The following is a 24,180-nucleotide window of genomic DNA, read 5'->3' as shown; positions in this document are numbered from 1 at the left end:
CCACACTACCCCATCATACCAGATCCCACACTACCCCATCATACCAGATTCCACACTACCCCACACTACCCCATCATACCAGATCCCACACGACCCCATCATACCAGATCCCACACGACCCCACACTACCCCATCATACCAGATCCCACACGACCCCACACTACCCCATCATACCAGATACCACACAATCCCACATTACCCCATCATACCAGATCCCACACTACCCCATCATACCAGATCCCACACTACCCCACACTACCCCATCATACCAGATCCCACACTACCCCATCATACCAGATCCCACACGACCCCACACTACCCCATCATACCAGAGCCCACACTACCCCATCATACCAGATCCCACACTACCCCATCATACCAGATCCCACACGACCCCACACTACCCCATCATACCAGATCCCACACAACCCCACACTACCCCATCATACCACATCCCACACGACCCCACACTACCCCATCATACCAGATCCCACACTACCCCACACTACCCCATCATACCAGATCCCACACGACCCCACACTACCCCATCATACCATATCCCACACGACCCCACACTACCCCATCATACCAGATCCCACACGATCCCACACTACCCCATCATACCAGATCCCACACTACCCCACACTATCCCATCATACCAGATCCCACACTACCCCATCATACCAGATCCCACACGACCCCACACTACCCCATCATACCAGATCCCACACTACCCCACACTACCCCATCATACCAGATCCCACACTACCCCATCATACCAGATCCCACACTACCCCACACTACCCCATCATACCAGATCCCACACAATCCCACACTACCCCATCATACCAGATCCCACACGACCCCACACTACCCCATCATACCAGATCCCACACGATCCCACACTACCCCATCATACCAGATCCCACACTACCCCATCATACCAGAGCCCACACTACCCCATCATACCAGATCCCACACTACCCCACACTACCCCATCATACCAGATCCCACACTACCCCATCATACCAGATCCCACACGACCCCACACTACCCCATCATACCAGATCCCACACGACCCCACACTACCCCATCATACCAGATCCCACACTACCCCATCATACCAGATCCCACACGACCCCACACTACAACCTTAAATACCAGATCCCACACGACCCCACACTACCCCATCATACCAGATCCCACACTACCCCATCATACCAGATCCCACACTACCCCACACTACCCCATTACCAGATCCCACACGACCCCACACTCCCCCATCATACCAGATCCCACACGACCCCACACTACCCCATCATACCAGATCCCACACGACCCCACACTACCCCATCATACCAGATCCCACACTACCCCATCATACCAGATAACACACGACCCCACACTACCCCATCATACCAGATCCCTCACGACCCCACACTACCCCATCATACCAGATCCCACACTACCCCATCATACCAGATCCCACACTACCCCAAACTACCCCATCATACCAGATCCCACACGACCCCACACTACCCCATCATACCAGATCCCACACGACCCCACACTACCCCATCATACCAGATCCCACACGACCCCACACTACCCCATCATACCAGATCCCACACTACCCCATCATACCAGATCCCACACTACCCCATCATACCAGATCCCACACTACCCCATCATACCAGATCCCACACGACCCCACACTACCCCATCATACCAGATCCCACACGACCCCACACTACCCCATCATACCAGATCCCACACTACCCCATCATACCAGATCCCACACGACCCCACACTACCCCATCATACCAGATCCCACACGACCCCACACTACCCCATCATACCAGATCCCACACTACCCCATCATACCAGATCCCACACTACCCCAAACTACCCCATCATACCAGATCCCACACGACCCCACACTACCCCATCATACCAGATCCCACACGACCCCACACTACCCCATCATACCAGATCCCACACTACCCCATCATACCAGATCCCACACTACCCCACACTACCCCATCATACCAGATCCCACACGACCCCATCATACCAGATCCCACACGACCCCACACTACCCCATCATACCAGATCCCACACGACCCCACACTACCCCATCATACCAGATACCACACAATCCCACATTACCCCATCATACCAGATCCCACACTACCCCATCATACCAGATCCCACACTACCCCACACTACCCCATCATACCAGATCCCACACGACCCCACACTACCCCATCATACCAGATCCCACACGACCCCACACTACCCCATCATACCAGATCCCACACGATCCCACACTACCCCATCATACCAGATCCCACACTACCCCACACTATCCCATCATACCAGATCCCACACTACCCCATCATACCAGATCCCACACGACCCCACACTACCCCATCATACCAGATCCCACACTACCCCACACTACCCCATCATACCAGATCCCACACTACCCCACACTACCCCATCATACCAGATCCCACACAATCCCACACTACCCCATCATACCAGATCCCACACGACCCCACACTACCCCATCATACCAGATCCCACACGATCCCACACTACCCCATCATACCAGATCCCACACTACCCCATCATACCAGAGCCCACACTACCCCATCATACCAGATCCCACACTACCCCACACTACCCCATCATACCAGATCCCACACTACCCCATCATACCAGATCCCACACGACCCCACACTACCCCATCATACCAGATCCCACACGACCCCACACTACCCCATCATACCAGATCCCACACGACCCCACACTACCCCATCATACCAGATCCCACACGACCCCACACTACAACCTTAAATACCAGATCCCACACGACCCCACACTACCCCATCATACCAGATCCCACACTACCCCATCATACCAGATCCCACACTACCCCACACTACCCCATTACCAGATCCCACACGACCCCACACTCCCCCATCATACCAGATCCCACACGACCCCACACTACCCCATCATACCAGATCCCACACGACCCCACACTACCCCATCATACCAGATCCCACACTACCCCATCATACCAGATAACACACGACCCCACACTACCCCATCATACCAGATCCCTCACGACCCCACACTACCCCATCATACCAGATCCCACACTACCCCATCATACCAGATCCCACACTACCCCAAACTACCCCATCATACCAGATCCCACACGACCCCACACTACCCCATCATACCAGATCCCACACGACCCCACACTACCCCATCATACCAGATCCCACACGACCCCACACTACCCCATCATACCAGATCCCACACTACCCCATCATACCAGATCCCACACTACCCCATCATACCAGATCCCACACTACCCCATCATACCAGATCCCACACGACCCCACACTACCCCATCATACCAGATCCCACACGACCCCACACTACCCCATCATACCAGATCCCACACTACCCCATCATACCAGATCCCACACGACCCCACACTACCCCATCATACCAGATCCCACACGACCCCACACTACCCCATCATACCAGATCCCACACTACCCCATCATACCAGATCCCACACTACCCCAAACTACCCCATCATACCAGATCCCACACGACCCCACACTACCCCATCATACCAGATCCCACACGACCCCACACTACCCCATCATACCAGATCCCACACGACCCCACACTACCCCATCATACCAGATCCCACACTACCCCACACTACCCCATCATACCAGATCCCACACGACCCCATCATACCAGATCCCACACGACCCCACACTACCCCATCATACCAGATCCCACACAATCCCACACTACCCCATCATACCAGATCCCACACTACCCCATCATACCAGATCCCACACTACCCCACACTACCCCATCATACCAGATCCCACACTACCCCATCATACCAGATCCCACACGACCCCACACTACCCCATCATACCAGATCCCACACGACCCCACACTACCCCATCATACCAGATCCCACACGACCCTAACCTACACCAGCCAATCATACCAGATCCCACACTACCCCATCATACCAGATCCCACACTACCCCATCATACCAGATCCCACACGACCCCACACTACCCCATCATACCAGATCCCACACGACCCCACACTACCCCATCATACCAGATCCCACACTACCCCATCATACCAGATCCCACACGACCCCACACTACCCCATCATACCAGATCCCACACGACCCCACACTACCCCATCATACCAGATCCCACACTACCCCATCATACCAGATCCCACACTACCCCAAACTACCCCATCATACCAGATCCCACACGACCCCACACTACCCCATCATACCAGATCCCACACGACCCCACACTACCCCATCACACCAGATCCCACACGACCCCACACTACCCCATCATACCAGATCCCACACTACCCCATCATACCAGATCCCACACTACCCCACACTACCCCATCATACCAGATCCCACACGACCCCATCATACCAGATCCCACACGACCCCACACTACCCCATCATACCAGATCCCACACAATCCCACACTACCCCATCATACCAGATCCCACACTACCCCATCATACCAGATCCCACACTACCCCACACTACCCCATCATACCAGATCCCACACTACCCCATCATACCAGATCCCACACGACCCCACACTACCCCATCATACCAGATCCCACACGACCCCACACTACCCCATCATACCAGATCCCACACGACCCTAACCTACACCAGCCAATCATACCTGACCCCACACCACCCTAACCTACACCACCCCATCATACCTGACCCCACAGCACCCTAACCTACACCACCCAATCATACCTGACCCCACACCACCCTAACCTACACCACCCAATCATACCAGACCCCACACCACCTTAAACTGCACCACCCAATCATACCAGACCCCACATTAGAGCTGGGACACCACTACACACTAGAGCGGGGACATCACTACACACTAGAGCTGGGACACCATTACACACTAGAGCTGGGACACCACTAGAGCTGGGACACCACTACACACTAGAGCTGGGACACCACTACACACTAGAGCTGGGACACCACTACACACTAGAGCTGGAACACCACTACACACTAGAGCTGGGACACCACTAGAGCTGGGACACCACTACACACTAGAGCTGGGACACCACTAGAGCTGGAACATCACTACACACTAGAGCTGGGACATCACTACACACTAGAGCTGGGACATCACTACACACTAGAGCTGGGACACCACTAGAGCTGGAACATAACTAGAGCTGGAACATCACTAGAGCTGGAACATCACTAGAGCTGGAACATCACTAGAGCTAATCAAATGAAATGTTATTGGTCACATGGTTAGCAGACGTCTGCTAATATGGTCGTCAATGGGACATCACTACACACTAGAGCTAATCAAATGAAATGTTATTGGTCACATACACATGGTTAGCAGACGTCTGCTAATATGGTCGTCAATGGGACATCATTACACACTAGAGCTAATCAAATGAAATGTTATTGGTCACATGGTTTGCAGACATCTGCTAATGTCAATGGGATAATTGATGGCTACAGCCATCAAACTAGTAGTTTAAAGGAGATTTTGTTTTAAACAGTGGCACAAATGAAGGTTTTAAACGTATATTTCTGTATACTGTTGTCACACTAATTCAGACAATTCATCACCATATATTCCCCCAGCTCTAACACACACACACACACACTTCAGAGAGGAAGTCACACACAGATCATTATCGTATTCAGTCAATTCATGGCCATATGGATTTCTTTAGATATCGCCCTTCTCTACACGCGTTGAATATTGACATTCTAAAGAGGTTCATTCATCTTCAACATGGCAACCAGACTTCCTCAGGTAACTGCCACAGTAGTGCAACAGAACAGACCCACTCAGGTAGAGGTTTTATCCAGGTGTTGGTCAGATGTTGGAAACAATAACCGTGGTAACCACTCACCTCTCGTCGCCGTGACGCCCAGCAGCTCTGTTTGATCTTCCAGACGACTGCCGCCACCAGGAGGAGAGAAAGGAAGCAGCTGGGAGGAGACAGGAAGAGGAGGCGTTAGAGACAGGAAGAGAAGGGGTTAGCGAAAGGAAGCAGCTGGGAGAAGACAGGAAGAGATGGAGTTAGAGAATGGCCTCTTTACTGGTCTCTCATTCCTCTCCTTCTGCCTCTGGGAATCCCTCAGACAGGGGTCAGCCACAGCTCCCCCTGGGAATCCCTCAGACAGGGGTCAGCCACAGCTCCCCCTGGGAATCCCTCAGACAGGGGTCAGCCACAGCTCCCCCTGGGAATCCCTCAGACAGGAGTCAGCCACAGCTCCCCCTGGGAATCCCTCAGACAGGGGTCAGCCACAGCTCCCCCTGGGAATCCCTCAGACAGGGGTCAGCCACAGCTCCCCCTGGGAATCCCTCAGACAGGGGTCAGTCACAGCTCCCCCTGGGAATCCCTCAGACAGGGGTCAGCCACAGGTGATTTTATTTGAACCCCCAAAGGTTTTACAAAAAAATAAGAAACGGTTGGGGGGGATTTTTGTAAAGAAAATCCAGAATGAATGAAAAACTGTTGTTTTATTTAGGAAATCTGTCATCAGGTGGTCCCACAAATAAAACATGAACATCCAGAAAGTATTCATACCCTTGACTTATTCCACATTTTGTTGTGTTACAGCCTGAATTCAAAATAGATAGATTTTTTTCTCACCCACACACAATACCCCATAACAACGAAGTGAAAACATTTTTAGAGAGTTTAGCAAATATATTGAAAATGAAATACAGAAATATCTAAATTACATAAGTATTCGCACCCGAGTCAAAACTTTGTTGAAGCAACTTACAGCTGTGAGCCTTTTATGAATGTTTTATATTGAACCTTTATTGAACTAGGCAAGGCAGTTAAGAACATTCTTATTCACAATGATGGCCTATCCCGGCCAAAACCGGGCGACACTAGGCCAACTGTACGCCGCCCTATGGGACTCCCAATCACGGCCAGTTGTGATACAGCCTGGATTCGAACCAGGGTGTCTGTAGTGACACCTCAAGCACTGAGATGCAGTTCCTTAGACCAGGTCTCTAAGAGATGTGAGTGTTTCTGGGTAAGTCTCTAAGAGCTGTGAGTGTTTCTGGGTAAGTCTCTAAGGGATGTGAGTGTTTCTGGGTAAGTCTCTAAGAGCTGTGAGTGTTTCTGGGTAAGTCTCTAAGAGCTGTGAGTGTTTCTTGGTAAGTCTCTAAGGGATGTGAGTGTTTCTGGGTAAGTCTCTAAGAGCTGTGAGTGTTTCTGGGTAAGTCTCTAAGAGCTGTGAGTGTTTCTGGGTAAGTCTCTAAGAGCTGTGAGTGTTTCTGGGTAAGTCTCTAAGAGCTGTGAGTGTTTCTGGGTAAGTCTCTAAGAGCTGTGAGTGTTTCTGGGTAAGTCTCTAAGGGATGTGAGTGTTTCTGGGTAAGTCTCTAAGAGCTGTGAGTGTTTCTGGGTAAGTCTCTAAGAGCTGTGAGTGTTTCTGGGTAAGTCTCTAAGAGCTGTGAGTGTTTCTGGGTAAGTCTCTAAGAGCTGTGAGTGTTTCTGGGTAAGTCTCTAAGGGATGTGAGTGTTTCTGGGTAAGTCTCTAAGAGCTGTGAGTGTTTCTGGGTAAGTCTCTAAGAGCTGTGAGTGTTTCTGGGTAAGTCTCTAAGAGCTGTGAGTGTTTCTGGGTAAGTATCTAAGGGATGTGAGTGTTTCTGGGTAAGTCTCTAAGAGCTGTGAGTGTTTCTGGGTAAGTCTCTAAGAGCTGTGAGTGTTTCTGGGTAAGTCTCTAAGAGCTGTGAGTGTTTCTGGGTAAGTCTCTAAGAGCTGTGAGTGTTTCTGGGTAAGTCTCTAAGAGCTGTGAGTGTTTCTGGGTAAGTCTAAGAGCTGTGAGTGTTTCTGGGTAAGTCTCTAAGAGCTGTGAGTGTTTCTGGGTAAGTCTCTAAGAGCTGTGAGTGTTTCTGGGTAAGTATCTAAGGGATGTGAGTGTTTCTGGGTAAGTCTCTAAGAGCTGTGAGTGTTTCTGGGTAAGTCTCTAAGAGCTGTGAGTGTTTCTGGGTAAGTCTCTAAGAGCTGTGAGTGTTTCTGGGTAAGTCTCTAAGAGCTGTGAGTGTTTCTGGTAAAGTCTCTAAGGGATGTGAGTGTTTCTGGGTAAGTCTAAGGGATGTGAGTGTTTCTGGGTAAGTCTCTAAGGGATGTGAGTGTTTCTGGGTAAGTCTAAGGGATGTGAGTGTTTCTGGGTAAGTCTCTAAGAGCTGTGAGTGTTTCTGGGTAAGTATCTAAGAGCTGTGAGTGTTTCTGGGTAAGTCTCTAAGAGCTGTGAGTGTTTCTGGGTAAGTCTCTAAGAGCTGTGAGTGTTTCTGGGTAAGTCTCTAAGAGCTGTGAGTGTTTCTGGGTAAGTCTCTAAGAGCTGCGAGTGTTTCTGGGTAAGTCTCTAAGAGCTGCGAGTGTTTCTGGGTAAGTCTCAAAGAGCTGTGAGTGTTTCTGGGTAAGTCTCTAAGAGCTGTGAGTGTTTCTGGGTAAGTCTCTAAGAGCTGTGAGTGTTTCTGGGTAAGTCTAAGGGATGTGAGTGTTTCTGGGTAAGTCTCTAAGAGCTGTGAGTGTTTCTGGGTACGTTTCTAAGAGCTGTGAGTGTGTCTGGGTAAGTCTCTAAGGGATGTGAGTGTTTCTGGGTAAGTCTCTAAGAGCTGTGAGTGTTTCTGGGTAAGTCTCTAAGAGCTGTGAGTGTTTCTGGGTAAGTCTCTAAGGGATGTGAGTGTTTCTGGGTAAGTCTCTAAGAGCTGTGAGTGTTTCTGGGTAAGTCTCTAAGAGCTGTGAGTGTTTCTGGGTAAGTCTCTAAGGGATGTGAGTGTTTCTGGGTAAGTCTCTAAGAGCTGTGAGTGTTTCTGGGTAAGTCTCTAAGAGCTGTGAGTGTTTCTGGGTAAGTCTCTAAGAGCTGTGAGTGTTTCTGGGTAAGTCTAAGAGCTGTGAGTGTTTCTGGGTAAGTCTCTAAGAGCTGTGAGTGTTTCTGGGTAAGTCTCTAAGAGCTGTGAGTGTTTCTGGGTAAGTCTCTAAGAGCTGTGAGTGTTTCTGGGTAAGTCTCTAAGAGCTGTGAGTGTTTCTGGGTAAGTCTCTAAGAGCTGTGAGTGTTTCTGGGTAAGTCTCTAAGGGATGTGAGTGTTTCTGGGTAAGTCTCTAAGAGCTGTGAGTGTTTCTGGGTAAGTCTAAGGGATGTGAGTGTTTCTGGGTAAGTCTCTAAGAGCTGTGAGTGTTTCTGGGTAAGTCTCTAAGAGCTGTGAGTGTGTCTGGGTAAGTCTCTAAGGGATGTGAGTGTTTCTGGGTAAGTCTCTAAGAGCTGTGAGTGTTTCTGGGTAAGTCTCTAAGAGCTGTGAGTGTTTCTGGGTAAGTCTCTAAGGGATGTGAGTGTTTCTGGGTAAGTCTCTAAGAGCTGTGAGTGTTTCTGGGTAAGTCTCTAAGAGCTGTGAGTGTTTCTGGGTAAGTCTCTAAGGGATGTGAGTGTTTCTGGGTAAGTCTCTAAGAGCTGTGAGTGTTTCTGGGTAAGTCTCTAAGAGCTGTGAGTGTTTCTGGGTAAGTCTCTGGGATGTGAGTGTTTCTGGGTAAGTCTCTAAGAGCTGTGAGTGTTTCTGGGTAAGTCTCTAAGAGCTGTGAGTGTTTCTGGGTAAGTCTCTAAGAGCTGTGAGTGTTTCTGGGTAAGTCTAAGGGATGTGAGTGTTTCTGGGTAAGTCTCTAAGAGCTGTGAGTGTTTCTGGGTAAGTCTCTAAGAGCTGTGAGTGTGTCTGGGTAAGTCTCTAAGGGATGTGAGTGTTTCTGGGTAAGTCTCTAAGAGCTGTGAGTGTTTCTGGGTAAGTCTCTAAGAGCTGTGAGTGTTTCTGGGTAAGTCTCTAAGGGATGTGAGTGTTTCTGGGTAAGTCTCTAAGAGCTGTGAGTGTTTCTGGGTAAGTCTCTAAGAGCTGTGAGTGTTTCTGGGTAAGTCTCTAAGAGCTGTGAGTGTTTCTGGGTAAGTCTCTAAGAGCTGTGAGTGTTTCTGGGTAAGTCTCTAAGGGATGTGAGTGTTTCTGGGTAAGTCTCTAAGAGCTGTGAGTGTTTCTGGGTAAGTCTCTAAGAGCCGTGAGTGTTTCTGGGTAAGTCTCTAAGAGCTGTGAGTGTTTCTGGGTAAGTCTCTAAGAGCTGTGAGTGTTTTTGGGTAAGTCTCTAAGGGATGTGAGTGTTTCTGGGTAAGTCTCTAAGAGCTGTGAGTGTTTCTGGGTAAGTCTCTAAGAGCTGTGAGTGTTTCTGGGTAAGTCTCTAAGAGCTGTGAGTGTTTCTGGGTAAGTCTCTAAGAGCTGTGAGTGTTTCTGGGTAAGTCTCTAAGAGCTGTGAGTGTTTCTGGGTAAGTCTCTAAGAGCTGTGAGTGTTTCTGGGTAAGTCTCTAAGAGCTGTGAGTGTTTCTGGGTAAGTCTCTAAGAGCTGTGAGTGTTTCTGGGTAAGTCTCTAAGGAATGTGAGTGTTTCTGGGTAAGTCTCTAAGAGCTGTGAGTGTTTCTGGGTAAGTCTCTAAGGGATGTGAGTGTTTCTGGGTAAGTCTCTAAGAGCTGTGAGTGTTTCTGGGTAAGTCTCTAAGAGCTGTGAGTGTTTCTGGGTAAGTCTCTAAGAGCTGTGAGTGTTTCTGGGTAAGTCTCTAAGAGCTGTGAGTGTTTCTGGGTAAGTCTCTAAGAGCTGTGAGTGTTTCTGGGTAAGTCTCTAAGAGATGTGAGTGTTTCTGGGTAAGTCTCTAAGAGCTGTGAGTGTTTCTGGGTAAGTCTCTAAGAGCTGTGAGTGTTTCTTGGTAAGTCTCTAAGAGCTGTGAGTGTTTCTGGGTAAGTCTCTAAGAGCTGTGAGTGTTTCTGGGTAAGTCTAAGAGCTGTGAGTGTTTCTGGGTAAGTCTCTAAGAGCTGTGAGTGTTTCTGGGTAAGTCTCTAAGAGCTGTGAGTGTTTCTGGGTAAGTCTCTAAGAGCTGTGAGTGTTTCTGGGTAAGTCTCTAAGAGCTGTGAGTGTTTCTGGGTAAGTCTCTAAGAGCTGTGAGTGTTTCTGGGTAAGTCTCTAAGGGATGTGAGTGTTTCTGGGTAAGTCTCTAAGAGCTGTGAGTGTTTCTGGGTAAGTCTAAGGGATGTGAGTGTTTCTGGGTAAGTCTCTAAGAGCTGTGAGTGTTTCTGGGTAAGTCTCTAAGAGCTGTGAGTGTGTCTGGGTAAGTCTCTAAGGGATGTGAGTGTTTCTGGGTAAGTCTCTAAGAGCTGTGAGTGTTTCTGGGTAAGTCTCTAAGAGCTGTGAGTGTTTCTGGGTAAGTCTCTAAGGGATGTGAGTGTTTCTGGGTAAGTCTCTAAGAGCTGTGAGTGTTTCTGGGTAAGTCTCTAAGAGCTGTGAGTGTTTCTGGGTAAGTCTCTAAGGGATGTGAGTGTTTCTGGGTAAGTCTCTAAGAGCTGTGAGTGTTTCTGGGTAGGTCTCTAAGAGCTGTGAGTGTTTCTGGGTAAGTCTCTGGGATGTGAGTGTTTCTGGGTAAGTCTCTAAGAGCTGTGAGTGTTTCTGGGTAAGTCTCTAAGAGCTGTGAGTGTTTCTGGGTAAGTCTCTAAGAGCTGTGAGTGTTTCTGGGTAAGTCTAAGGGATGTGAGTGTTTCTGGGTAAGTCTCTAAGAGCTGTGAGTGTTTCTGGGTAAGTCTCTAAGAGCTGTGAGTGTGTCTGGGTAAGTCTCTAAGGGATGTGAGTGTTTCTGGGTAAGTCTCTAAGGAATGTGAGTGTTTCTGGGTAAGTCTCTAAGAGCTGTGAGTGTTTCTGGGTAAGTCTCTAAGGGATGTGAGTGTTTCTGGGTAAGTCTCTAAGAGCTGTGAGTGTTTCTGGGTAAGTCTCTAAGAGCTGTGAGTGTTTCTGGGTAAGTCTCTAAGAGCTGTGAGTGTTTCTGGGTAAGTCTCTAAGAGCTGTGAGTGTTTCTGGGTAAGTCTCTAAGAGCTGTGAGTGTTTCTGGGTAAGTCTCTAAGAGCTGTGAGTGTTTCTGGGTAAGTCTCTAAGAGATGTGAGTGTTTCTGGGTAAGTCTCTAAGAGCTGTGAGTGTTTCTGGGTAAGTCTCTAAGAGCTGTGAGTGTTTCTGGGTAAGTCTCTAAGAGCTGTGAGTGTTTCTGGGTAAGTCTAAGAGCTGTGAGTGTTTCTGGGTAAGTCTCTAAGAGCTGTGAGTGTTTCTGGGTAAGTCTCTAAGAGCTGTGAGTGTTTCTGGGTAAGTCTCTAAGAGCTGTGAGTGTTTCTGGGTAAGTCTCTAAGGGATGTGAGTGTTTCTGGGTAAGTCTCTAAGAGCTGTGAGTGTTTCTGAGTGTTTCTGGGTAAGTCTCTAAGAGCTGTGAGTGTTTCTGGGTAAGTCTCTAAGAGCTGTGAGTGTTTCTGGGTAAGTCTCTAAGAGCTGTGAGTGTTTCTGGGTAAGTCTCTAAGAGCTGTGAGTGTTTCTGGGTAAGTCTCTAAGGGATGTGAGTGTTTCTGGGTAAGTCTCTAAGAGCTGTGAGTGTTTCTGGGTAAGTCTCTAAGAGCTGTGAGTGTTTCTGGGTAAGTCTCTAAGGGATGTGAGTGTTTCTGGGTAAGTCTCTAAGAGCTGTGAGTGTTTCTGGGTAAGTCTCTAAGAGCTGTGAGTGTTTCTGGGTAAGTCTAAGAGCTGTGAGTGTTTCTGGGTAAGTCTCTAAGAGCTGTGAGTGTTTCTGGGTAAGTATCTAAGGGATGTGAGTGTTTCTGGGTAAGTCTCTAAGAGCTGTGAGTGTTTCTGGGTAAGTCTCTAAGAACTGTGAGTGTTTCTGGGTAAGTCTCTAAGAGCTGTGAGTGTTTCTGGGTAAGTCTCTAAGAGCTGTGAGTGTTTCTGGGTAAGTCTCTAAGAGCTGTGAGTGTTTCTGGGTAAGTCTCTAAGAGCTGTGAGTGTTTCTGGGTAAGTCTCTAAGAGCTGTGAGTGTTTCTGGGTAAGTCTCTAAGAGCTGTGAGTGTTTCTGGGTAAGTCTCTAAGAGCTGTGAGTGTTTCTGGGTAAGTCTCTAAGGGATGTGAGTGTTTCTGGGTAAGTCTCTAAGAGCTGTGAGTGTTTCTGGGTAAGTCTAAGGGATGTGAGTGTTTCTGGGTAAGTCTCTAAGAGCTGTGAGTGTTTCTGGGTAAGTCTCTAAGAGCTGTGAGTGTGTCTGGGTAAGTCTCTAAGGGATGTGAGTGTTTCTGGGTAAGTCTCTAAGAGCTGTGAGTGTTTCTGGGTAAGTCTCTAAGAGCTGTGAGTGTTTCTGGGTAAGTCTCTAAGGGATGTGAGTGTTTCTGGGTAAGTCTCTAAGAGCTGTGAGTGTTTCTGGGTAAGTCTCTAAGAGCTGTGAGTGTTTCTGGGTAAGTCTCTAAGGGATGTGAGTGTTTCTGGGTAAGTCTCTAAGAGCTGTGAGTGTTTCTGGGTAAGTCTCTAAGAGCTGTGAGTGTTTCTGGGTAAGTCTCTGGGATGTGAGTGTTTCTGGGTAAGTCTCTAAGAGCTGTGAGTGTTTCTGGGTAAGTCTCTAAGAGCTGTGAGTGTTTCTGGGTAAGTCTCTAAGAGCTGTGAGTGTTTCTGGGTAAGTCTAAGGGATGTGAGTGTTTCTGGGTAAGTCTCTAAGAGCTGTGAGTGTTTCTGGGTAAGTCTCTAAGAGCTGTGAGTGTGTCTGGGTAAGTCTCTAAGGGATGTGAGTGTTTCTGGGTAAGTCTCTAAGAGCTGTGAGTGTTTCTGGGTAAGTCTCTAAGAGCTGTGAGTGTTTCTGGGTAAGTCTCTAAGGGATGTGAGTGTTTCTGGGTAAGTCTCTAAGAGCTGTGAGTGTTTCTGGGTAAGTCTCTAAGAGCTGTGAGTGTTTCTGGGTAAGTCTCTAAGAGCTGTGAGTGTTTCTGGGTAAGTCTCTAAGAGCTGTGAGTGTTTCTGGGTAAGTCTCTAAGGGATGTGAGTGTTTCTGGGTAAGTCTCTAAGAGCTGTGAGTGTTTCTGGGTAAGTCTCTAAGAGCTGTGAGTGTTTCTGGGTAAGTCTCTAAGAGCTGTGAGTGTTTCTGGGTAAGTCTCTAAGAGCTGTGAGTGTTTTTGGGTAAGTCTCTAAGAGCTGTGAGTGTTTCTGGGTAAGTCTCTAAGAGCTGTGAGTGTTTCTGGGTAAGTCTCTAAGAGCTGTGAGTGTTTCTGGGTAAGTCTCTAAGAGCTGTGAGTGTTTCTGGGTAAGTCTCTAAGAGCTGTGAGTGTTTCTGGGTAAGTCTCTAAGGAATGTGAGTGTTTCTGGGTAAGTCTCTAAGAGCTGTGAGTGTTTCTGGGTAAGTCTCTAAGGGATGTGAGTGTTTCTGGGTAAGTCTCTAAGAGCTGTGAGTGTTTCTGGGTAAGTCTCTAAGAGCTGTGAGTGTTTCTGGGTAAGTCTCTAAGAGCTGTGAGTGTTTCTGGGTAAGTCTCTAAGAGCTGTGAGTGTTTCTGGGTAAGTCTCTAAGAGCTGTGAGTGTTTCTGGGTAAGTCTCTAAGAGATGTGAGTGTTTCTGGGTAAGTCTCTAAGAGCTGTGAGTGTTTCTGGGTAAGTCTCTAAGAGCTGTGAGTGTTTCTTGGTAAGTCTCTAAGAGCTGTGAGTGTTTCTGGGTAAGTCTCTAAGAGCTGTGAGTGTTTCTGGGTAAGTCTAAGAGCTGTGAGTGTTTCTGGGTAAGTCTCTAAGAGCTGTGAGTGTTTCTGGGTAAGTCTCTAAGAGCTGTGAGTGTTTCTGGGTAAGTCTCTAAGAGCTGTGAGTGTTTCTGGGTAAGTCTCTAAGAGCTGTGAGTGTTTCTGGGTAAGTCTCTAAGAGCTGTGAGTGTTTCTGGGTAAGTCTCTAAGGGATGTGAGTGTTTCTGGGTAAGTCTCTAAGAGCTGTGAGTGTTTCTGGGTAAGTCTAAGGGATGTGAGTGTTTCTGGGTAAGTCTCTAAGAGCTGTGAGTGTTTCTGGGTAAGTCTCTAAGAGCTGTGAGTGTGTCTGGGTAAGTCTCTAAGGGATGTGAGTGTTTCTGGGTAAGTCTCTAAGAGCTGTGAGTGTTTCTGGGTAAGTCTCTAAGAGCTGTGAGTGTTTCTGGGTAAGTCTCTAAGGGATGTGAGTGTTTCTGGGTAAGTCTCTAAGAGCTGTGAGTGTTTCTGGGTAAGTCTCTAAGAGCTGTGAGTGTTTCTGGGTAAGTCTCTAAGGGATGTGAGTGTTTCTGGGTAAGTCTCTAAGAGCTGTGAGTGTTTCTGGGTAGGTCTCTAAGAGCTGTGAGTGTTTCTGGGTAAGTCTCTGGGATGTGAGTGTTTCTGGGTAAGTCTCTAAGAGCTGTGAGTGTTTCTGGGTAAGTCTCTAAGAGCTGTGAGTGTTTCTGGGTAAGTCTCTAAGAGCTGTGAGTGTTTCTGGGTAAGTCTAAGGGATGTGAGTGTTTCTGGGTAAGTCTCTAAGAGCTGTGAGTGTTTCTGGGTAAGTCTCTAAGAGCTGTGAGTGTGTCTGGGTAAGTCTCTAAGGGATGTGAGTGTTTCTGGGTAAGTCTCTAAGGAATGTGAGTGTTTCTGGGTAAGTCTCTAAGAGCTGTGAGTGTTTCTGGGTAAGTCTCTAAGGGATGTGAGTGTTTCTGGGTAAGTCTCTAAGAGCTGTGAGTGTTTCTGGGTAAGTCTCTAAGAGCTGTGAGTGTTTCTGGGTAAGTCTCTAAGAGCTGTGAGTGTTTCTGGGTAAGTCTCTAAGAGCTGTGAGTGTTTCTGGGTAAGTCTCTAAGAGCTGTGAGTGTTTCTGGGTAAGTCTCTAAGAGCTGTGAGTGTTTCTGGGTAAGTCTCTAAGAGATGTGAGTGTTTCTGGGTAAGTCTCTAAGAGCTGTGAGTGTTTCTGGGTAAGTCTCTAAGAGCTGTGAGTGTTTCTGGGTAAGTCTCTAAGAGCTGTGAGTGTTTCTGGGTAAGTCTAAGAGCTGTGAGTGTTTCTGGGTAAGTCTCTAAGAGCTGTGAGTGTTTCTGGGTAAGTCTCTAAGAGCTGTGAGTGTTTCTGGGTAAGTCTCTAAGAGCTGTGAGTGTTTCTGGGTAAGTCTCTAAGGGATGTGAGTGTTTCTGGGTAAGTCTCTAAGAGCTGTGAGTGTTTCTGGGTAAGTCTCTAAGAGCTGTGAGTGTTTCTGGGTAAGTCTCTAAGGGATGTGAGTGTTTCTGGGTAAGTCTCTAAGAGCTGTGAGTGTTTCTGGGTAAGCCTCTAAGAGCTGTGAGTGTTTCTGGGTAAGTCTCTAAGAGCTGTGAGTGTTTCTGGGTAAGTCTCTAAGAGCTGTGAGTGTTTCTGGGTAAGTCTCTAAGGGATGTGAGTGTTTCTGGGTAAGTCTCTAAGAGCTGTGAGTGTTTCTGGGTAAGTCTCTAAGAGCTGTGAGTGTTTCTGGGTAAGTCTCTAAGGGATGTGAGTGTTTCTGGGTAAGTCTCTAAGAGCTGTGAGTGTTTCTGGGTAAGTCTCTAAGAGCTGTGAGTGTTTCTGGGTAAGTCTCTAAGAGCTGTGAGTGTTTCTGGGTAAGTCTCTAAGAGCTGTGAGTGTTTCTGGGTAAGTCTCTAAGAGCTGTGAGTGTTTCTGGGTAAGTCTCTAAGAGCTGTGAGTGTTTCTGGGTAAGTCTCTAAGAGCTGTGAGTGTTTCTGGGTAAGTCTAAGGGATGTGAGTGTTTCTGGGTAAGTCTCTAAGAGCTGTGAGTGTTTCTGGGTAAGTCTCTAAGAGCTGTGAGTGTTTCTGGGTAAGTCTCTAAGAGCTGTGAGTGTTTCTGGGTAAGTCTCTAAGAGCTGTGAGTGTTTCTGGGTAAGTCTCTAAGAGCTGTGAGTGTTTCTGGGTAAGTCTCTAAGAGCTGTGAGTGTTTCTGGGTAAGTCTCTAAGAGATGTGAGTGTTTCTGGGTAAGTCTCTAAGAGCTGTGAGTGTTTCTTGGTAAGTCTCTAAAAGCTGTGAGTGTTTCTGGGTAAGTCTCTAAGAGCTGTGAGTGTTTCTGGGTAAGTCTAAGAGCTGTGAGTGTTTCTGGGTAAGTCTCTAAGAGCTGTGAGTGTTTCTGGGTAAGTCTCTAAGAGCTGTGAGTGTTTCTGGGTAAGTCTCTAAGGGATGTGAGTGTTTCTGGGTAAGTCTCTAAGAGCTGTGAGTGTTTCTGGGTAAGTCTCTAAGAGCTGTGAGTGTTTCTGGGTAAGTCTCTAAGGGATGTGAGTGTTTCTGGGTAAGTCTCTAAGGGATGTGAGTGTTTCTGGGTAAGTCTCTAAGGGATGTGAGTGTTTCTGGGTAAGTCTAAGGGATGTGAGTGTTTCTGGGTAAGTCTCTAAGAGCTGTGAGTGTTTCTGGGTAAGTATCTAAGAGCTGTGAGTGTTTCTGGGTAAGTCTCTAAGAGCTGTTAGTGTTTCTGGGTAAGTCTCTAAGAGCTGTGAGTGTTTCTGGGTAAGTCTCTAAGAGCTGTGAGTGTTTCTGGGTAAGTCTCTAAGGGATGTGAGTGTTTCTGGGTAAGTCTCTAAGAGCTGTGAGTGTTTCTGGGTAAGTCTAAGGGATGTGAGTGTTTCTGGGCAAGTCTCTAAGAGCTGTGAGTGTTTCTGGGTAAGTCTCTAAGAGCTGTGAGTGTGTCTGGGTAAGTCTCTAAGGGATGTGAGTGTTTCTGGGTAAGTCTCTAAGAGCTGTGAGTGTTTCTGGGTAAGTCTCTAAGAGCTGTGAGTGTTTCTGGGTAAGTCTCTAAGGGATGTGAGTGTTTCTGGGTAAGTCTCTAAGAGCTGTGAGTGTTTCTGGGTAAGTCTCTAAGAGCTGTGAGTGTTTCTGGGTAAGTCTCTAAGAGCTGTGAGTGTTTCTGGGTAAGTCTCTAAGAGCTGTGAGTGTTTCTGGGTAAGTCTCTAAGGGATGTGAGTGTTTCTGGGTAAGTCTCTAAGAGCTGTGAGTGTTTCTGGGTAAGTCTCTAAGAGCTGTGAGTGTTTCTGGGTAAGTCTCTAAGAGCTGTGAGTGTTTCTGGGTAAGTCTCTAAGAGCTGTGAGTGTTTCTGGGTAAGTCTCTAAGGGATGTGAGTGTTTCTGGGTAAGTCTCTAAGAGCTGTGAGTGTTTCTGGGTAAGTCTCTAAGAGCTGTGAGTGTTTCTGGGTAAGTCTCTAAGAGCTGTGAGTGTTTCTGGGTAAGTCTCTAAGAGCTGTGAGTGTTTCTGGGTAAGTCTCTAAGAGCTGTGAGTGTTTCTGGGTAAGTCTAAGAGCTGTGAGTGTTTCTGGGTGTCTCTAAGAGCTGTGAGTGTTTCTGGGTAAGTCTCTAAGAGCTGTGAGTGTTTCTGGGTAAGTCTCTAAGAGCTGTGAGTGTTTCTGGGTAAGTCTCTAAGGGATGTGAGTGTTTCTGGGTAAGTCTCTAAGAGCTGTGAGTGTTTCTGGGTAAGTCTAAGGGATGTGAGTGTTTCTGGGTAAGTCTCTAAGAGCTGTGAGTGTTTCTGGGTAAGTCTCTAAGAGCTGTGAGTGTGTCTGGGTAAGTCTCTAAGGGATGTGAGTGTTTCTGGGTAAGTCTCTAAGAGCTGTGAGTGTTTCTGGGTAAGTCTCTAAGAGCTGTGAGTGTTTCTGGGTAAGTCTCTAAGAGCTGTGAGTGTTTCTGGGTAAGTCTCTAAGAGCTGTGAGTGTTTCTGGGTAAGTCTCTAAGAGCTGTGAGTGTTTCTGGGTAAGTCTCTAAGAGCTGTGAGTGTTTCTGGGTAAGTCTCTAAGAGCTGTGAGTGTTTCTGGGTAAGTCTCTAAGAGCTGTGAGTGTTTCTGGGTAAGTCTCTAAGGGATGTGAGTGTTTCTGGGTAAGTCTCTAAGAGCTGTGAGTGTTTCTGGGTAAGTCTCTAAGAGCTGTGAGTGTTTCTGGGTAAGTCTCTAAGAGCTGTGAGTGTTTCTGGGTAAGTCTCTAAGAGCTGTGAGTGTTTCTGGGTAAGTCTCTAAGGGATGTGAGTGTTTCTGGGTAAGTCTCTAAGGGATGTGAGTGTTTCTGGGTAAGTCTCTAAGAGCTGTGAGTGTTTCTGGGTAAGTCTCTAAGAGCTGTGAGTGTTTCTGGGTAAGTCTCTAAGAGCTGTGAGTGTTTCTGGGTAAGTCTCTAAGAGCTGTGAGTGTTTCTGGGTAAGTCTCTAAGAGCTGTGAGTGTTTCTGGGTAAGTCTAAGAGCTGTGAGTGTTTCTGGGTAAGTCTCTAAGAGCTGTGAGTGTTTCTGGGTAAGTCTCTAAGAGCTGTGAGTGTTTCTGGGTAAGTCTCTAAGAGCTGTGAGTGTTTCTGGGTAAGTCTCTAAGAGCTGTGAGTGTTTCTGGGTAAGTCTCTAAGAGCTGTGAGTGTTTCTGGGTAAGTCTCTAAGAGCTGTGAGTGTTTCTGGGTAAGTCTCTAAGAGCTGTGAGTGTTTCTGGGTAAGTCTCTAAGAGCGTTTCACAATATTTGCCCTTTTACTATTTTCTCAATTCTTCAGCTCTGTCAAATTGGTTGCTGATTGTTGCTAGACAACCATTTTCAGGTCTTGCCATAGATTATCAACTAGATTTAAGTCAAAACTGTAACTCGGCCCCTTAGGAACATTCACTGTCTTCTTGGTAAGCAACTCCAGTGTAGATTTGGCCTTGTGTGAAAGGTGAATTCATCTCCCAGGGTCTGGTGGAAAGCAGACTGAACCAGGTTTTCCTCTAGGATTTAGCCTATACTCAGCTCCATTCCATGTATTTTTTTATCCTGAAAAACTCCCCAGTACTTAACGATTACAAGCATACCCTTTACATGATGCATGCATTATGATTTAAATTATGGAGAGTGGTACTCAGCAATGTGTTGTATTTGATTTGCTGCTAACATAACACTGTACTCAGGACAAAAAAAGTGAATTGCTTTGCCACATTTTTTGCCTTGTTGCAAACAGGATGCATGTTGTGGAATATTATTTTTCTGTACAGGACTCCTTTTAACTCCGTCATTCGGGTTAGTATGTGTTTTTTATTTGTATTTTTTACCCATCTACCAATAGGTGCCCTTCTATGCGAGGCGTTGGAAAACCTCCCTGGTCTTTGTGTTTGACATTCAGTGCTTGCCTTTAGGACTTACAGATAATTGTATATGTGGGCTACAGAGATGGGGTAGTCATTCAAATATCAATGCGACTGGTTAAGCAAATGTTTATTCCTTTCAGCTTTTGATTGAAACACATAATTTCACTTTGAGATTATGGGGTATTGCGTGTAGGCCAGTCTGAAGGCACTGTATGTGATCGTGTCTCAATGTAATCAAGGTATGGAATTATTATTTAAAATACAATCTATTTTGGGCTCAGTTGTGGTCAATAAGTGTACAGGTGAATCTATTGGCCAACTCCTGCCCTAAGAGAACATTATCTCACCTCTACCCCTGCTATTACAAGTGAGAAATAGGAGGAATGCAGAGGAGGAGAAGGAGAGGAAGAGGAGGGGGGAGAGGGGAAGAGGAGAGGGGGAGAGAAGAGGAGAGGGGGAGAGAAGAGGAGAGGGGGAGAGAAGAGGAGAGGGGGAGAGAAGAGGAGATGGGGAGAAGAAGAGGAGAGGAAGAGGAGAGGGGGAGAAGAAGAGGAGAGGGGGAGAGGAAGAGAGGGAGGACTAGGAGAGTACCTTTCTTCACACAAACCCCACTGATCCTGGTCATCTATAATTAACGAGACGCAGAGCAGCGCTGCACAGGACTAGCCAATCCCAGTCCAGAAACCACACAGAATCCAAAGCCTATCAACCAATCAGATCCTCTGAGCTGCTGCTGGGAAACAGCCTCTCCCCAAGCTGATGTCCTCACCGAAAGGTGAGGTGAGAGGGAAAGGTGAGAGGGAGGGAGAGATATGGTGAGAGGGAGAGAGACAGCGTTGGAAGAGATATGGTGAGAGGGGACACTCCAGTAGGGAGACTACTGCAATATATGAATGGGGCTAGTTAGTGTAGGGAAACTACTGTAATAGATGAATGAGGCTAGTTAGTGTATGTTGACTACTGTAATAGATGAATGGGGCTAGTTAGTGTAGGGGGACAACTGTAATAGATGAATGGGGCTAGTTAGTGTAGGGGGACAACTGTAATAGATGAATGGGGCTAGTTAGTGTAGGTTGACTACTGTAATAGATGAACAGGGCTAGTTAGTGTAGGGGGACAACTGTAATAGATGAATGGGGCTAGATAGTGTAGGTTGACTACTGTAATAGATGAACAGGGCTAGTTAGTGTAGGGGGACAACTATAATAGATGAATGGGGTTAGTTAGTGTAGGTTGACTACTGTAATAGATGAACAGGGCTAGTTAGTGTAGGTTGACTACTGTAATAGATGAACAGGGCTATTTAGTGTAGGGGGACAACTGTAATAGATGAATGGGACTAGTTAGTATAAGTTGACTACTGTAATAGATGAATGGGGCTAGTTAGTGTAGGTTGACTACTGTAATAGATGAATGGGGCTAGTTAGTGTAGGGGGACAACTGTAATAGATTAATGGGGCTAGTTAGTGTAGGTTGACTACTGTAATAGATGAATGGGGCTAGTTAGTGTAGGTTGACTACTGTAATAGATGAATGGGGCTAGTTAGTGTAGGTTGACTACAGTAATAGATGAACGGGGCTAGTTAGTGTAGGTTGACTTACTGTAAAAGATGAATGGGGCTAGTTAGTGTAAGTTGACTACTGTAATAGATGAATGGGGCTAGTTAGTGTAGGGGGACAACTGTAATAGATGAATGGGGCTAGTTAGTGTAGGGGGCCTACTGTAATAGATGAATGGGGCTAGTTAGTGTAGGTTGACTACTGTAATAGATGAACGGGGCTAGTTAGTGTAGGGCGACAACTGTAATAGATGAATGGGGCTAGTTAGTGTAGGTTGACTACTGTAATAGATGAACGGGGCTAGTTAGTGTAGGTTGACTATTGTAATAGATGAATGGGGCTAGTTAGTGTAGGTTGACTACTGTAACAGATGAATGGGGCTAGTTAGTGTAGGTTGACTTACTGTAACAGATGAATGGGGCTAGTTAGTGTAGGTTGACTACAGTAATAGATGAATGGGGCTAGTTAGTGTAGGTTGACTACTGTAATAGATGAACGGGGCTAGTTAGTGTAGGTTGACTATTGTAATAGATGAATGGGGCTAGTTAGTGTAGGTTGACTACAGTAATAGATGAATGGGGCTAGTTAGTGTAGGTTGACTACTGTAACAGATGAATGGGGCTAGTTAGTGTAGGTTGACTTACTGTAACAGATGAATGGGGCTAGTTAGTGTAGGTTGAATACTGTAATAGATGAACGGGGCTAGTTTGTGTAGGGAGACTACTGTAATAGATGAATAGGGCTAGTTAGTGTAGGTTGACTACTGTAATAGATGAATGGGGCTAGTTAGTGTAGATTGACTACTGTAATAGATGAATGGGGCTAGTTAGTGTAGGTTGACTACTGTAATAGATGAATGGGGCTAGTTAGTGTAGGTGTACTACTGTAACAGATGAATGGGGCTAGTTAGTTTAGATTGACTACTGTAATAGATGAACAGGGCTAGTTAGTGTAGGGGGACAACTGTAATAGATGAATGGGGCTAGTTAGTGTAGGTTGACTACTGTAATAGATGAACAGGGCTAGTTAGTGTAGGGGGACAACTGTAATAGATGAATGGGGTTAGTTAGTGTAGGTTGACTACTGTAATAGATGAACAGGGCTAGTTAGTGTAGGTTGACTACTGTAATAGATGAACAGGGCTCGTTAGTGTAGGGGGACAACTGTAATAGATGAATGGGACTAGTTAGTATAAGTTGACTACTGTAATAGATGAATGGGGCTAGTTAGCATAAGTTGACTACTGTAATAGATGAACAGGGCTAGTTAGTGTAGGGGGACAACTGTAATAGATGAATGGGGCTAGTTAGTGTAGGTTGACTACTGTAATAGATGAACAGGGCTAGTTAGTGTAGGGGGACAACTGTAATAGATGAATGGGGCTAGTTAGTGTAGGTTGACTACTGTAATAGATGAATGGGGCTAGTTAGTGTAGGTTGACTACTGTAATAGATGAATGGGGCTAGTTAGTGTAGGTTGACTACAGTAATAGATGAACGGGGCTAGTTAGTGTAGGTTGACTTACTGTAAAAGATGAATGGGGCTAGTTAGTGTAAGTTGACTACTGTAATAGATGAATGGGGCTAGTTAGTGTAGGGGGACAACTGTAATAGATGAATGGGGCTAGTTAGTGTAGGGGGCCTACTGTAATAGATGAATGGGGCTAGTTAGTGTAGGTTGACTACTGTAATAGATGAACGGGCTAGTTAGTGTAGGGGGACAACTGTAATAGATGAATGGGGCTAGTTAGTGTAGGTTGACTACTGTAATAGATGAACGGGGCTAGTTAGTGTAGGTTGACTATTGTAATAGATGAATGGGGCTAGTTAGTGTAGGTTGACTACAGTAATAGATGAATGGGGCTAGTTAGTGTAGGTTGACTACTGTAACAGATGAATGGGGCTAGTTAGTGTAGGTTGACTACTGTAACAGATGAATGGGAATAGTTAGTGTAGGTTGACTTATTTGTAACAGATGAATGGGGCTAGTTAGTGTAGGTTGACTACTGTAATAGATGAACGGGGCTAGTTTGTGTAGGGAGACTACTGTAATAGATGAATAGGGCTAGTTAGTGTAGGTTGACTACTGTAATAGATGAATGGGGCTAGTTAGTGTAGGTTGACTACTGTAATAGATGAATGGGGCTAGTTAGTGTAGGTTGACTACTGTAATAGATGAACGGGGCTAGTTAGTGTAGGTTGACTACTGTAATAGATGAATGGGGCTAGTTAGTGTAGGTTGACTATTGTAATAGATGAATGGGGCTAGTTAGTGTAGGTTGACTACAGTAATAGATGAATGGGGCTAGTTAGTGTAGGTTGACTATTGTAATAGATGAATGGGGCTAGTTAGTGTAGGTTGACTACAGTAATAGATGAATGGGGCTAGTTAGTGTAGGTTGACTACTGTAACAGATGAATGGGGCTAGTTAGTGTAGGTTGACTTACTGTAACAGATGAATGGGGCTAGTTAGTGTAGGTTGAATACTGTAATAGATGAACGGGGCTAGTTTGTGTAGGGAGACTACTGTAATAGATGAATAGGGCTAGTTAGTGTAGGTTGACTACTGTAATAGATGAATGGGGCTAGTTAGTGTAGGTTGACTACTGTAATAGATGAATGGGGCTAGTTAGTGTAGGGGG

At 46.6% G+C, this 24,180-nt stretch overlaps 1 protein-coding gene across 18 annotated transcripts in view; it reads right to left on the bottom strand.

The window, feature by feature from the left end:
* LOC110498653 (attractin) overlaps window positions 1-24,180 on the bottom strand; it is a 281,518-nt gene that overhangs the window by 28,066 nt on the left and 229,272 nt on the right. For all 18 annotated transcript variants that reach the window (XM_090211734.1, XM_090211740.1, XM_090211735.1 and 15 more), the window contains exon 26: window positions 6,013-6,091. In XM_090211734.1, coding sequence (XP_090067860.1) covers window positions 6,013-6,091 — 79 coding nt within the window. The remainder of the gene's footprint in view (window positions 1-6,012; window positions 6,092-24,180) is intronic.

This window comes from Oncorhynchus mykiss, chromosome 19 (genome assembly GCF_057628025.1).
Source record: "Oncorhynchus mykiss isolate SJ-2025 chromosome 19, ASM5762802v1, whole genome shotgun sequence".
Taxonomy (NCBI): domain Eukaryota; kingdom Metazoa; phylum Chordata; class Actinopteri; order Salmoniformes; family Salmonidae; genus Oncorhynchus; species Oncorhynchus mykiss.
This window is presented reverse-complemented; position numbering and strand designations above follow the sequence as displayed.